We start from the raw sequence: 14485 nt of genomic DNA on the forward strand, positions 1-14485 counted from the left end.
TGTGAAAATTTTATCATGAGGATGTGGTTCTTAAGTGCACATGAGCTAGCGTAGTGCCTGCCTGCTGTTCTTGCTAAAAGAATGATCTAGTTTTACTATACTGTCATTATAAGATGCTTAATCCCCAGAGTGAGGAACAGGAAGAATATTTGCAAGTTTCAGTGCTATTTATTAATTGCCGATTGACTTGAGGAAAGCTAAAAAATTACTGGAAACATCCATCTCCATCCTGATACACATACATACTAATGATGGAAATGGCAGCCAAGACAAACAGCTAACAGCGCGGTGCATCCTGTTGGCATCGTATTTTTGGCGCTGTTGTAGCTACACAGAAAACAAGTGATACAAGAAATGTGTAAGGACATCTGTTCTGTAACCTATGGGGCTTCACTCACAAAACAGTTGTAAAATCTTCTGGGGGAGTGAAAAATTTCTCTGTATCTGTGCAGATGCTCTCTTGTAAGAAAAATATCAATGGAAGGAAGTGTTGAGCCTTTAAAAGAGGAAATTGTTCACCAGATTCACTGTCAAATGTTCCATTCTTTTCTTTCCTTTTCATTTAAACTAAGTTATCTGCCATTTACCAGTTATATTTAAGCCAAGTGGTGTAAATCTGTTGGGACTAATAGAATTGAATCATGGATTAAATTAGCCCGGTGTCTGCTTGTGTCGCAGATGAGTCTGTAACAAACTGCTGCTGGTTTGGCTGGGGGGGGTGTGAGTCTAGTGCATCCGTCACAGCTTGTAACTCTTCTTTGCTGCATATTACCTGGGTTCTGTGTCACTCTACTGACTATTCAGGTCACAGCATCTCAGCTGTCAGCTTCCTTCCTGAACCCGACATCTTCATGTCTGTCTAGGGGCATGACAGGGAGAAAAGAAACATTAAGGACATCTGTTAAGGTCCAAAGTATTGTTTACTTACCAGCGTCTCTCAGCTTTGCTGATGCTTCTAAATGTAAGCAAGCTATGGGAGAAAGAAAAGGGGGAGTTTCTAAAACACTGCAAGGCTTCTCTCTACCATTCCTCTGCTGCCCTTCAGTTACATCCATGAATAGACATTTTAACAAGGAAGGAAACTTTCCCACAACTGAAATGTTGTTGCAAAAGTTGGGGTATATGTAGTAAGGCTTCCACCCACAAACACCTGACACCTCTACTTGGAAGATGGAGGATACAGTTACAGGGCTGCTTTCCTGCTTCTTCTCCCCTCTGACATTTGACTTCAGAAATGCAATAGATCTGAGATCTATCTTCTATATCACATTTCAGTTTGGGAAGGGCATGGATTGAAGAAGGATGAGATGGAGAAATAGACTGCACCATGTTACAGGCATGAGGATTGGATGTTGTGTTTGTATTCAACGTGCTTATCTTAAAACACCTTGAATCTTACCTTAATTTTGTATGTTTCCTTTAACTATTCCATATTTATTTCCTTGACACACATATAGTAATGATCCATGCTTACAGGCAAAGAGTTCATTATTTTATATTGTAGTACTTCTTCCCTGGCTGTTAGAAGAGGAGAGATGCCCTCATGATCTGTTTCTATGGAGATTGATATTCCTCCCATGGCTAATATTCCTCCAGAAAGTTCCAAAGCAGCTTTTCTGAAGAGCAACCCTTGAAAGCTGCTCTGTAACTGATGTGTTACGCCTTGTAATAGCCAGTTCTATGACTAAGACAGTAGTAAGTAAAAGATGTAATCATATTCAGAGCAATTCTAGAAAGGAACTAGGAAGTTTAAGTTGGTCTAATTAATCTCGGATGATTTGGGGATTTCAGTGACCACTGATCAAGATCAGACTTTCTGCATATCATATGATCAACCTGCGAACTAATCTTGAATGAAACATTACTTGGCTCTATTTCTTACCAACAATGATCAGGGCCCGTTCATCCAAACCACTGTACAAATAGCCTGAACCAATAGTTCTGCCACAATAAGTTTGCAATACACACATCAGACCTAGAAGCTAAGAATGGATATAAAAAGGTCAACAAGATGGGTTCAAAAGCAGATGAGACACCAATTAAACTTTGTAGGAGGAGCATGTGTCTCAGCTTCCTTCTCTCCTTACAGGGTTACCTAGTAATGGTTTTTGAATCGCCATACTTAAGGAGAAAGGAGATTCTTATTGTTTTGCTAATACGCATCATCAAAAATTGACATGAGAGGACAGCAGATTATTGTGTTGCTAATCCATAGCCACCTAAAGTACAATACAGAAGCAGTCCTGTGCAAGGCAGCACAGGAGCCAAAATTGCTCCCCTTCATCACATGGTGAGTAGTGCTTGCATTGTGATGAAAAGGACCCCAGAGAGAGGAGGAGAAGAGAGAAATTGTAATGAAGAAATGTGTCAGGTTACTGGAAGAAACAGAGAAGTTTAGAGGAGGGTGGATGAAAACCTTTGTTGCCATTGGGAAAAGTTATCTCGGTTGAACAAACAGTGGTTTTGCTCAGTGGTCAAGATAGAGGATGGAAAGGCAGATGGTGATTAGAGCTTATAGGAGTTGAGAATGCATGTCTAAAACTACAAGGGACACTGTGAGGTGGTAGAGAAAGAGCTGCCTTATAAAAAATACAAATATATCAAAATGTCAAGAAAACCAGAATAAATTAGGAAACGGAGAATAAATTCACTGGGGAACTCAATGGATAATAAAATTGAAAGATCCTGCTATGGAAGAAGTAATTACTGAGGTGAACCTGAGGCTCAGCCCTTAGTCATAGCATTGGAGAAAGAATAAAAAGATTTTAAGATGAAGGGGAAAATTACATCAACGGATGAGAAGAAGCAGCAAGCAGAGGGCAGGTTAGCTGTCAGACCAGAACACATGGTAAAGGTTGAGTGGATGGGTAAGTAACAGTGATAATCTGAGATTTACCAAGACATTTTGTAAAATATTTAGCTTGTTGTTTGTTTGCTTGGGCAAAAACTCTAAAACTTTGCAGACTAGAAAGATTCCATCTTTATGCATTATGCTTGGGAGCATCTTGTACAGCCTTCTGAAGCATTAGCAGCCACTCATTACTATAGACAAATCTGGGGATTTTTACTTCAGGGCAGCCTAGCAATTTTTGTGCTGCTATTCATCTCACCAAAATACACAATGTCTAATAATATTTAAGTCGTATAAACATACCTTTCAAAGGAAGGAGCTGTTGAGAGAATCCAGACAAAGAATTAGTACAAAAGCGTATCTAGTACTTCATTACAATAGCAGCTCCTGTTCCCGATGGAGTCCCTGCTCTCTAAAAGGAATGGGGAATGAAGATGGAGACATGGATTCTTTCTGTCCCAGCAATTAAGAAGAGAGCAACTTCCAATTTTCTAAAAAGCATTTGTTACCTCACTATAAAGAAAAGTGCTATAGGGCCTGCAGTCAATTCCAGTGTTTGAGATGTTACCTTAGATGACAGTGTCTGTGAAAATTTACCTTGTTTCCTTCTGCGATTAGTTCCAAATGCGTGTTAGGTGGGAATGATTAAAGAGAAAAATCAGTTTTTCAGTCCTGCTTTAATTTCACCTTCAAGACAGAGCTGACCTCAGCTGTTTTATTGTGCTGGATGTGTTTTAAAAGTCAGCGACATGGTCTGTAAGAGTTTCATAATCAACATTTGATAAATTATTAGTAATTACAAAAAATTATTTGTATTTCACCAAAGCAGTTAAGGATGAGAGAAGAACAATTTTGAGTCCTAAAGGAGGACTCATGAAGATATGGGAGAAGCTGGTCAATAAAGAATGCTCTTGCACAGAAAAATGTCAGCTGAAAATGGATCATTCTTCTGTTGCTGATAATCATCCCATATTGGCACACCCTGTTTAGTGCACTTCACTAGCTATGTATAAGACATCAGTCTGCTACCTTGGAGTCCTGGCAGTGTCCTGCTGACCCTCTTCCTGTTGCTCACACCTTCTGCAATCAACTACAAGACAAGAATTTGTCCACAGGAGCTCCAGAAATCATGGGCTCTGGGAAGGCGCATGGAGAAGCTGGAGAGAGGGGCAAAAATCCTAAAAGTACATCATGTTCTTCTTGATGGTGATGAATCTTGCATTAACACAAATGGAAGTCATTCATATGTACCCAGAGGGAAGAAGAAGAAAACATCCTCAAACCCATGCGCAAGCACAGCTGTTTATCATGAAGCTGTTATGTACCTGCTCTGTTAGCTCTGTAGCCTAAATGGCTTAAAAATATAGGAAATTATTTAAATCTACAGTGTCAAAATATACACCTTCATTTGGTGTAAATACAGTTATGTCAGTGGTTTTTTTTGACGACTCATTTTTTGTTTAGGCAGCGTTAAGTGCCTTGAAACAGTTTTCAGAACAAGGACTGGATCCAGTGGAAGGGGCTATGAAAGTTGAAAACGGAGCACATGAAAAGTAAGTGCCATTTAAATCTTCTGCATTTTAATGCCTGTGTGGTGCGGTAGATAAGAAATGTTAATTAAGTGCTCAGTTGCCCTTTTAAACCTGTGTGAAAATATTTCCTCTGGAGTTTGTGACAATTTGAGAGGATAAATAAGATTTCAGGTTTAGCATTACTGATAATGTTTACTAATGAGCTATGAGACAGACAGTCCTCCTATGGCAATCTTAAAGAAAAGGATTTTCTTTTCATTGTATGGGCTCTGTGTAAGTAGCATAACATCATTTTTGTCAAATGTGTTGTAGCACATGATATTGCCTGTAAATAAGGATAACTGTCTGCCAGGAAGTCCTTATGTCTGCAAGATTAATTTTACCCCACCGAGTTTAAAAGTTAAAATTTCTTTCAGGTCTTAAAAAACTCTTACATGGAATATTTGCTTTAAGTAGTAGACAATAGAACCAGTTTTCACACTGGATTTTCAATTATTTAAGAAAGTGGGATTGTCTGTCCAGTATAGGTTTTTTTTCCAGCTGCTAGTCTGTTTATGTAAGAAGGTAGTCTTGTGTTACCAAATAAATTAGGAAGTAATAGAATAAGAGAAAGAAGACTAAAAGTGGTGTTTGGAATTTTCAATACATATATCATGGCTATTTATAAACTAATTTAATCAGAAACATTTTTCCATATGATCTCATCAGCATAGTATTTGAACATAAATATTGTTGTTTCACTTTAAAATGTTACCTTCCACAGTGACCTTTGAATCTCATGTGCCATCTGCTAATAAACATGTCTTAAAGATGTGCAACCCTGGACCTCACCACTCTTGTTAATATATTAATCTTTCAGACAAGTCAAGCATCTGGGAGAGAAAGCAGACAATAAACAGACTAACTCAGGCACCATTGCTCAGGACTGCAAGGATTCAAAGGCTGTCGTCTAGGAGCTTCCCAGCACCCACGGCTGCCACTGCATCCCTATAAACCTGTCAACACGCAATAGGGTGTATGTGTACAAGGAAATGAATGACTAATACCATTATTTGGGTCTTATGTGAAGACAACACTATTCTAACACAAGAGATAGTATACATGGTACTGTTTATTCAACTGTGGAAAAAAATAAAATTGGACATTTCCCTTAGAACCTGAGATCAGAGCATTACTCAATTGCCCAGAGGCGGAAGAAGTCTGATCATGTTACTGGAGGTTAAAATAACAACTAATTAACAAAAAACATTTAAAAATAAAAGGGGGAAACTTTAAAATTGATTAATATTGAGGAAAAACAAGTCAGCATTGGTTCAGTTATACAATTTTTTCATAGTGTAGTTTTAAGTTCAGCTTACTGTTTTTTAAATAATGCTTGAATATTTTAAAATTAACCAATGACAGTGCTGTGAGAATTGTAGTTGTTGTCTTCATATATAGTCATACAGCTTACCTTTTTATGCAGACATTATGCATTCTTCATTCTATATGAATATGTATGACTTTAAGGTGCACTACTCAGAGTTGTATGCAAACTGAAGTTTAAATCATGACGAGTATTTGCTTAACATGAACAGATGTTAGTTATGATCAGTCTCGATATACTCCAGGACAAAAGCAGGTATGGTATTTGATTTTCCTTGGCATAATCGAAGAGGCGTCTTGCCTCCAAGCAACATTTTCCCCTTCAATTCTGCTCTCTGTTGTGTGAAGCACATCTACACCACATTATGTGTGTTGTATCAGCCCACCGTTTGCATTGACTGAGCGTTTTTGATCTCTGCATTCGGACCAAGAGCAAAAGGTAGGACTGCAATGGTACCAAGCTGAGGATGGAAAACTGTTGATAAAAAGATTGTTCTTTTGTGAAAAGAGTGGCAGCAGAGATAAGACCTGTGGCTGCTCTTTACCAGCATATTTATTTTAAGTGTGTGGCCAAATGCAGTAAAACCACATCAGTTCATGTGTACAATGACAGTGTCGTCTCTTTCTTTATCATTCACAGGTAGACAACTAAGAGAATTAAGTGGAAAAACAAACAAACAAAAAACCAAAAAAAAAAAAACCAAAACAAACAAAAACTGCAAACCAACAAAAGAAAACCCAAACAAATCCCACCCCCACCCCCCGAATTGCAAACTAACAAATGACTGACTACCACACCAATGCCAAGGTTCAACCTACGTTTCCCATGCCACCACCTTCTACAAACTTACCATGTTAGACCAGTCATTCTGGCATTTAAGTCATTTATTTATCCAAAATACGATATTTTATTTGATGTAAACCTAATACAATAAACACATAAGGCTTCTACCAACTGCATAACAGTCACGACAACATTACACAGGATTTTAGAAGCATTTGAACCAAATGACTCACACAGGAAAGAAGACAAAACAGCAATGCAAGGAAATGGTGCATGATACGGTGGCATTGATTCACCTCTGGAACAGTCTTCAGGGTAGCATGCATCTTGCTCTTACAGAATCAGTGATTACTAAAAATTTGTAGTCGTTTTTTGCTACTTCATGTTTCTCATGGGTATAATTCACTCTCGTCCCAGCAGATGAGGAGCCTTTGTTCTAAAAATTTGCTGTTTTCTAGGGTCTGACTCGATAAAAGAGTCAGGAAAAAGCCAAGTCTTTCAGTTCCCACAGAACTGGGCAATTTCCAGAGGCATTTGGCACCTGGCAGACTCAGGTTATTCAGACAGCAGCATACAAACATAATAGAACAGTTTGGGTTGGAAAAGACCTTTAAGATCATCGAGTCCAACTGTTAACCTAGCACTACCTCTTGCAGACCAGGTTTCTCAGGGATATGTTACCTGCCTAACTGGCAATGGAAGCAGAAATTCTACTGTTCCTTATCCTCAGTAGTCAGCTCAGAAAGCTGAGAAATAGGCTCAGTCTGTGCTTTGGGAGTACCTGTCAGTATGCAGAATAGAAGTGGCGTAACTGTCCCCTCCCATGGAGAACAAGAACAAAAGGAAGAGTCAAACCCATTTCTTGACAACTCTTGTCCTAAGAGCAAGATTGCGTGGGAGAGGTGACATATTAGCATGATTCCTAACTGTTTTCCAAGCATGGGAATGACTAATAATTGGTGTAATCACAAGCCAGAAAGTTCTTTGCAGGCTGAGGTAAAGTACAATCAAGGTAAGACAAAGCTTTTCCTGGCATAAATCTGACAAAAGAGTTCCTACTCCCAACAGGCACAGATGGGATCTCAGAGACCTCAGTATGGAGCTCATCAACTCACCTAAATGCTGTAATATCATTTCGGTGTCATTAAGTCACTCCAAGGCTCCTGTCTCAGTGAAGAGGTCTCAGTCTGTTCACCTGCATATCACACATGAGAAGCTTCTCAAACAAAATCTGGTAGTATTTACACACATATATACAGAAATGCACTTTAAACATAGTTTAGCATTATCGCTAGCAACCTCCGAAGAACAGAGATGTTGCAGCAGCTGGTGGGCTGGTCTATGATCTTCGGTCTTGTTAGTTCACAGCTGTTCCTCTTAGTTCCTGAGCTGGCAGCACCTGAAAACTGCTGGGGCTAGCTTAAATCCAATGATCTAAAAAAATGTTTTAGTTTCCTTCGGCAGCCTGATTTTTTCCTGATTTTGCTTCCCCAATTTATATAAGAGTTGGTAAATAGGTGCTTATGGAACCAAGAAACCTTCATATTTAGTTTTACTAATTAGCTAATGTTGGACACTGGAAGAGTATCTATATATGTCTTTAATATTATTAATTTTAGAAGGGTTGAGTTTGCTTTCTTGACAGCAGTTAATATTTCTTTTATTTTTTAGATTATACCATCTTTGAGATGGAGATTTTGTCAAGCTTCTGTTTGCAAAGCACCATGAATAGTTTAGTTCCCTGTTTATCATGCATCCCACACCTCTCATACTGGATCTCAGAGCATTTTCAAAGATGAGCAAATGCCATATTTCACAGATGTGCATCTAAGGTGCAAACTTGCACTTAGGAATAAGGAACAAGGCTTAGGATCAACAGTCTGCCTGTCTAGCAGACTACTGAGAGCACTGTGGTGAAGACTGTGTTTGGCTTCTTAAGGACTTAGAACACAAATTGTCATCAGTTGTGGACCTACAACACTCATTAATCAGGAGGAATTATACTAAAGAGAAAATAGAACCCTCAGGTATTGTCTCATAAGATCTTCTCGACACATTCTGGGGGTCAGTGAATGAAGAACTTGCACAGGAGAAGCCTCATCACTAAGTGAATGGGGTATCTGATACAACTTGAAGGGTGAGAATTCACATGGTTAATTGTATATCTGAGTTATCATCTGCAATTGCACACTGACCTGTCAACAACTCATCACACTGGAAGTTTCTGTTCTCGCATTGACACATGTAGCACTGATTTCCAAAAGACCAGATGTTCCAATGAACGGGAACTGCAGCTGCATTGGGGCTGTAGAGCTGGAGAAGAGGGTGTAGATTTCTGTTCCCAGCTGTCCCAGCATCCCCCAGTTTACAGGGGAGCTGAATTTAACCCTCAGCTATAGCCCTCACTGAATACAACAGAGAATTATACCAGGATATAAATTCACCTAATCGTAGTCACAGTACTTTAAAGATTTAGCCCTCAGCACCAGCATTTTTAAAGAGTCTTTGGATAATAAGTAGAGAGGAACCTCAGGAGCTCTTGTTCCCTCTTCTGTCTCTCCTTCTTAGCACGAGGAAAGGGCTGAGCCACAACAGATTTTAAAAATCAGGAGGGGAGTAGCCAGGATGGCTGACTGCAGGAATACAGATTCCCCTCCTCCTTGGCCTGAAATGACAATGAAACTGAATCCTTCCGCAAGTGTACACAAGGCCCTTGACCTCCATGACAGTACTTTACTACATGCATTTTATTGGTGGGTGGCTGCTTGTTGTTCTCATCTCTCTGGCCTTCTCCGGTTCTCCACGGAACAGCAGAAAGTTTCCCATTTCCTGCAGCGAGAGTTCAGTAAAAATTTTAAGCTGGATAGTTTTGCAGTTAATAGGCAGAGGGTTGGTTTTTCATTTGTTTGTTTCAAAACACTATGTAAATAAAGAAATACACTTGGTAAAATATATTTACCCTCTCCCAGAAACATCCAGCATTTCCCTACTTTAAGCTGCACCCCATAAGCAGGTACGATTTTCTTTGCCCAAGTGAGAATGGCCTTTGCAACCCCAAAGAAAAATCAGCAGAGGCTGGAAGGTTATTTTTAATGATGGTGGAGACAGGGACTATGTCAGAGCCCTGGATAGCACATTGCATGATGATTTTGTGTGCTTTGGGGGGACATCATTCTGTGACTGGTGGGAACAGATAGTGACTGTCGTTCACACAGACTTCCTGCTCAAACACAGCAAGTTACCTGCCCTGAGCAATAGTGTTTGGTGCCTGTATTTGGTGTAGCTCCCCGAGAACATCTCCAGAAGGACTGGAAGGAGAGAAGCAAGTGCTGAGCAGCAGCTAGCTCTGCCTTTCCCTCCCCACAGCTGATGAACCTCGTGCTGAAGCCGTAAGGTACCGTCAGGACGAGGCACAGGGAAATGTGGCTTCCCCTCTGGGTATTTACCTCTCGTGCAAGTCCCTTTCTGTTTGTAACTGCATTCCTGAGACATGATATGAGCTGAGCAAGCATGTATGTTGGTAGATGAGACGTGTCTGAAGCGTTTTGGTGGCATGATTTCTATTATTCCACATGAATGGCACTGGCTTTCGTTTTTTATCGTAACAGCTTGTTATTTGCTTTATGGAGTTAGTCATGGTTGGCTGTGCACTTTTGTGCTTGGTGTTTTAACTCCAAAGCACTTCAGTACAAAGGAAGTTTAAAAAACAACAATGAAAATATTTCTAATCTGTTTTTAATTAAATAGACCTCAATAATTGATTTATGAGAAGGGGGAAAGCAAAACAGAGCGGTTGCTAACCTGAAAATATAACTTATTTAAGGGTCAAACTTTCCTTTATTTATGATAACCAGGATCTAGGGAAGCCTGAATGCCCATGAAGTTTTTTCCAACAGCACCCAATAAATGAGAGGAAAATTAACCTGGATAAAACAGTTTATGCCTCTCAATACAATATATTAAAAATATCTTCATGCATTAAAACAGATCACCTACGCCTGCTTATTTACTTTTCTTTATGATTATATGTGCAGCGTAGATTTTCTTTTTTATAAGCCACTGTTACCTGTTAAAAATGTTCAAGGGCAATAATAATAAAGTCAATATAGCCTAATTCCCTGTTTTAAAATTTCCACCCCCTGCCATATTCTCAATTCACTGTAGTTGAACTAGGCTGGAGATAGATTTGGGTTTTTTAAATTTATTTAGGTTTAAAGATAGGAGGTCTTCACATGTGGTTCAAAGCAGACATATTTAAATATGATAGGGAGAAATAAATCAAAATGTAACATCCATCTGTGGTGCAAAAACTGAATTATTTATTACCTAAAATATACCCGATTTTTTTGAAACTGAAAGACTGCAGTCCATCTAGGCTCTGATGAAGACAGATGTTTGCCCGTTGACTTCAATAGAACTTGAATTTAATCCAACATTGTATCCCCAAGCCATGTAGCTAGCTAGATCAAATATGTGTGATAACCCAAGTACTGAACTTTTTTTGCCTTGTATTATCATAAACTGATTGCAAACCAACCTTGACTGCCTCCTATACGGAAATAAAATCTAAAGTAAAAGAGATGCAGAAACTTTTTCTTGTCAAGGAAGATGGACCAGTCCAGAGGGCAGCACAGCAACTGTACTCTGACCAGCTTTTACATGCAGCCTTATTAACCAAGTCCCCAGTTGTCCTATCACTGAGGCTATTGGTGACTGAAAGTTCAGCTGCAATGGGAATTGTTTACAGATGCACTAGAAATAGTGTAGGTAGGTCTCTGGTAAGCAGAGGCTACGTTTCCCATGTGCAATACATGGTAGGAGTAAATAATCAAGTGAGCGCGGAAAATAAATAGTTCCTTACAAAAGAAAAGCCACCAGACCTAAGGCTGTGCAGTCAATTTATGCAGCTCACTTCAACAAAGCTGCTCTTATTATCATGAAACATTTGTTGCATGTGATAACACAGCTCTGAGAAAGATGTTGCTACTATTTCTATGTTTCTTCTAACTCAAAGACAAAAAAACCCAGGGCCAGAATGCTAATAGCACTGACCTAATTAAAATATACCAGAAAGGATGAGATTTTTCTGACATCTTCTGAAAATCTGATCCCAACTGGGCACAATTATCTTGAATATCACCTTTTGAATAATTTTGAAGCTGGTTTTGAAATACTAGCAGATCTACCATCCTATTGTGAAGACCTACAAAAGTACGTGGCTTCTTGAGGAGGAAGGGCACTGTGAAGGCCTTGACACCCTTATGTACAAAATTTTGTGGCAGATTTTGCAGGCATCTGAAGGTAAGGGCAGATGACTTCTGTCCCTTTCTTCTGCACCAGTTGTACTCCTAATTGTTGGTTTTGCACAAGAGATGATGCAAATTTCCACACAGTTTTCAAAAAGATGATAGTGAAAACATTTTCATGAAACAAGAGTTTGGGAGAAATCAGAGACTTAATGACTTCCATCATTTTTTTGGACATTTTCTTTTAAATGTTGGTGTACCAAAAAACTCTAACAAACCCTTCCCAAGTAAATAATGATTTGCTTTCTTACTACAAACAGAAGCCCTTCACAGTTATTTTAGTTGAAGAATAAACACAAAACAGAAGTTTTGCAAAATCTGGAAAAAGGGACAGTACCGGCTTTTTTGAATGGAGTTAAACATTTTTATAGATATAATGTATTTTATATTTTATATCATTATATATGCACACTATGCTTAAATATTATATACATACTTGTGTGCGAATGGGTCCAAACTACATATATTTTGGTATTTGTATCTGTGTGCATTTAAATATATATATACAAGTGATCTATCTACCGATTTGAAAACATGAAGTTATTTTAAGAAGCACCTACATTCTACATTCGTACCCAAGTTTTTAAATGTCTTACTTGAGGCCAAACTAGGTATGGAAAAAGCTCTCTGCACCCCAGATCTAACACGAAAGTGTCTTAAAGTCCACAGACAGCTTCTCAAAGCAGAAGATTGCCCATGTAAATCTCCATTTCTGGGCATGTTCAGAAGCACTTTGATCTCAGTCACATGAACTATTTCCTACTCCAGACACTTTGGGACGCTGAATCTGGATATTCCCTTTCTCCCAAGGAGAGGATACGCTATCATGTAGACTTTCAGGGATTCTTACTGGTTTGGGCAAGATACAAAGTACTGGTGAAGGAGAAATTCCTGACAACAAAAATCTGCTTTGTACTCAGTAGCTGATACTGGAGTTCAGCTTCTTCCTCTGTACCTTGCTTCAGTGAATGCCATGAGCCACCAAGCTGTAGTTTCTGCTGAAGCAGCGTGTCATCCATCACTCCAGCTGGTCCTCTTAACTTTGAACAGATCTGTTCAGCATTCACTGAATCAGTGAGAAAGTATTCCTATTACCTGGTCCTTAGGGTGCTTGTGGTATGGGATAGAAGGAGCCCAGCATTCCAAGTTTTTCCTTAAAATAGTGAAATATCAATATCAGGTAAGCAAGGGGCAGTTATTCATGTTCACTTTTGTACTCTCTGAACCACTGAATATTAAATATTATGTACAAACTGGAATGGTAGTCCAGTGACTTCCATGTTTTGGTGGCTAAAGCATTCTTTGAAGGTGGTAAAGTGTATTCTACCTGCTAATCAAAGACATCGTCAGTGCAACAAAAATTCATATTGATCTCACCCTGTACATCTTATGATTCAGTCTAATCTACAAAAGCACGTGGGAAGTACAGCAACTGAATACAGTGTACATATGCCACCCTCCCCATGAGGAAACAGAAGTCTCCTTACTGAGAAGGAAACTACCTTCCTTCGTGACGACTGCACTTGAGTGATGAACTTCCCTCTGAGCAACAGGTGATCTAAGCCTGAGAAAAGTATGACCATGACATAAGCAGTATCTTTACAGAAAGGCTCGTTCTCTTGGATTCTTGGAGTCAGAAACCACCTATTGCATCTGAAGTCAAGACGGAACTATGTTCTAACAAGTACCTTAGTTCCCTGTTAATCATATTTTGAAAAGAGAGTCTTTTGCTTTCTTCTTCAATCCAGAACTTGTATTATAATATCACACAGAGCTCAGAGCTTCTGTGGCCTCTCAGATCTGTTTTTGCTTGCATATTTGCTTTCTCTGGTTTAATATTTTATTTTTGTTTGATAACGTGGAGCCATTCATATTCATTCTGTCATATTTTGAAGAGAAAAGAGTAAAACAAAATTTGAGAACAAAAAGGGTGAGCACGTTGGAAATAAAATTAGCAGTTTTATTTTATTGCTTAAGGTCTTCACCAAGGGACAATTTGCACAACATTGCTGAAAGGCAAAGAAATCTTAACAGAAAAAGAGTCAACAGTTTGATAAAACCCAGACCTCCTGTGTTATGCAATTAGAGGTTAGACAGGGTGATAAGAACTTTAATTTACCTTGGGAGATATTAATCAGATTTTGGATTAACTTAGAATGTGCTTCCTGTGCATTTCTTACCAGGTGAAGGTCCTTCAATGTTTCCTCTGGTGCAGAGGAAGAGAAAACTCTTTCCCAAAGTGAGGTGACCTCTGCAAACCCAGATATGCTATCAGGAGGCTTTCTCCAAACTCCATAATTCTGTGATTTTTCTTCTAGCAGCCAGGAAAGCCAGTGGTACGAATTCCCACATGTGCTAGTTTGATGTGAGTTCTGTTATTATTAATTATTTATACAACACCATGCGTGTGCATGATTCTTTATAGATGAAAGATAATATCCCCCAAGAGCTTGCAAACCAAATGGCCCAGTGGTACAAACACTTCTTTAGCTTTCCTAAGGACACACTGCCTGGAGTAATCCACTGATGTCAGTGGGCTACTTACGCGCTGGTAAGTGCTCTGCTGGGTAGGAAGTGTTTGTGGGATTAGGCTATCGTTAAACCATGACACAGTCATGGGTGAGGAGGGAAGGGAGGGCAAGTGTTC

At 39.1% G+C, this 14485-nt stretch overlaps 1 protein-coding gene across 4 annotated transcripts in view; it reads left to right on the forward strand.

Moving 5' to 3' along the window:
* Positions 1 to 6355, forward strand: part of STAU2 (staufen double-stranded RNA binding protein 2) — a 175041-nt gene extending 168686 nt beyond the window's left edge. For all 4 annotated transcript variants that reach the window (XM_065830481.2, XM_065830483.2, XM_065830482.2 and 1 more), the window contains 2 exons: positions 4316 to 4404; positions 5243 to 6355. In XM_065830481.2, coding sequence (XP_065686553.1) covers positions 4316 to 4404; positions 5243 to 5336 — 183 coding nt within the window. In that variant the 3' untranslated portion in view covers positions 5337 to 6355. The remainder of the gene's footprint in view (positions 1 to 4315; positions 4405 to 5242) is intronic.
* Positions 6356 to 14485: the final 8130 nt, after the last annotated feature.

Source organism: Patagioenas fasciata, chromosome 2 (assembly GCF_037038585.1).
Source record: "Patagioenas fasciata isolate bPatFas1 chromosome 2, bPatFas1.hap1, whole genome shotgun sequence".
Lineage (NCBI taxonomy): Eukaryota > Metazoa > Chordata > Aves > Columbiformes > Columbidae > Patagioenas > Patagioenas fasciata.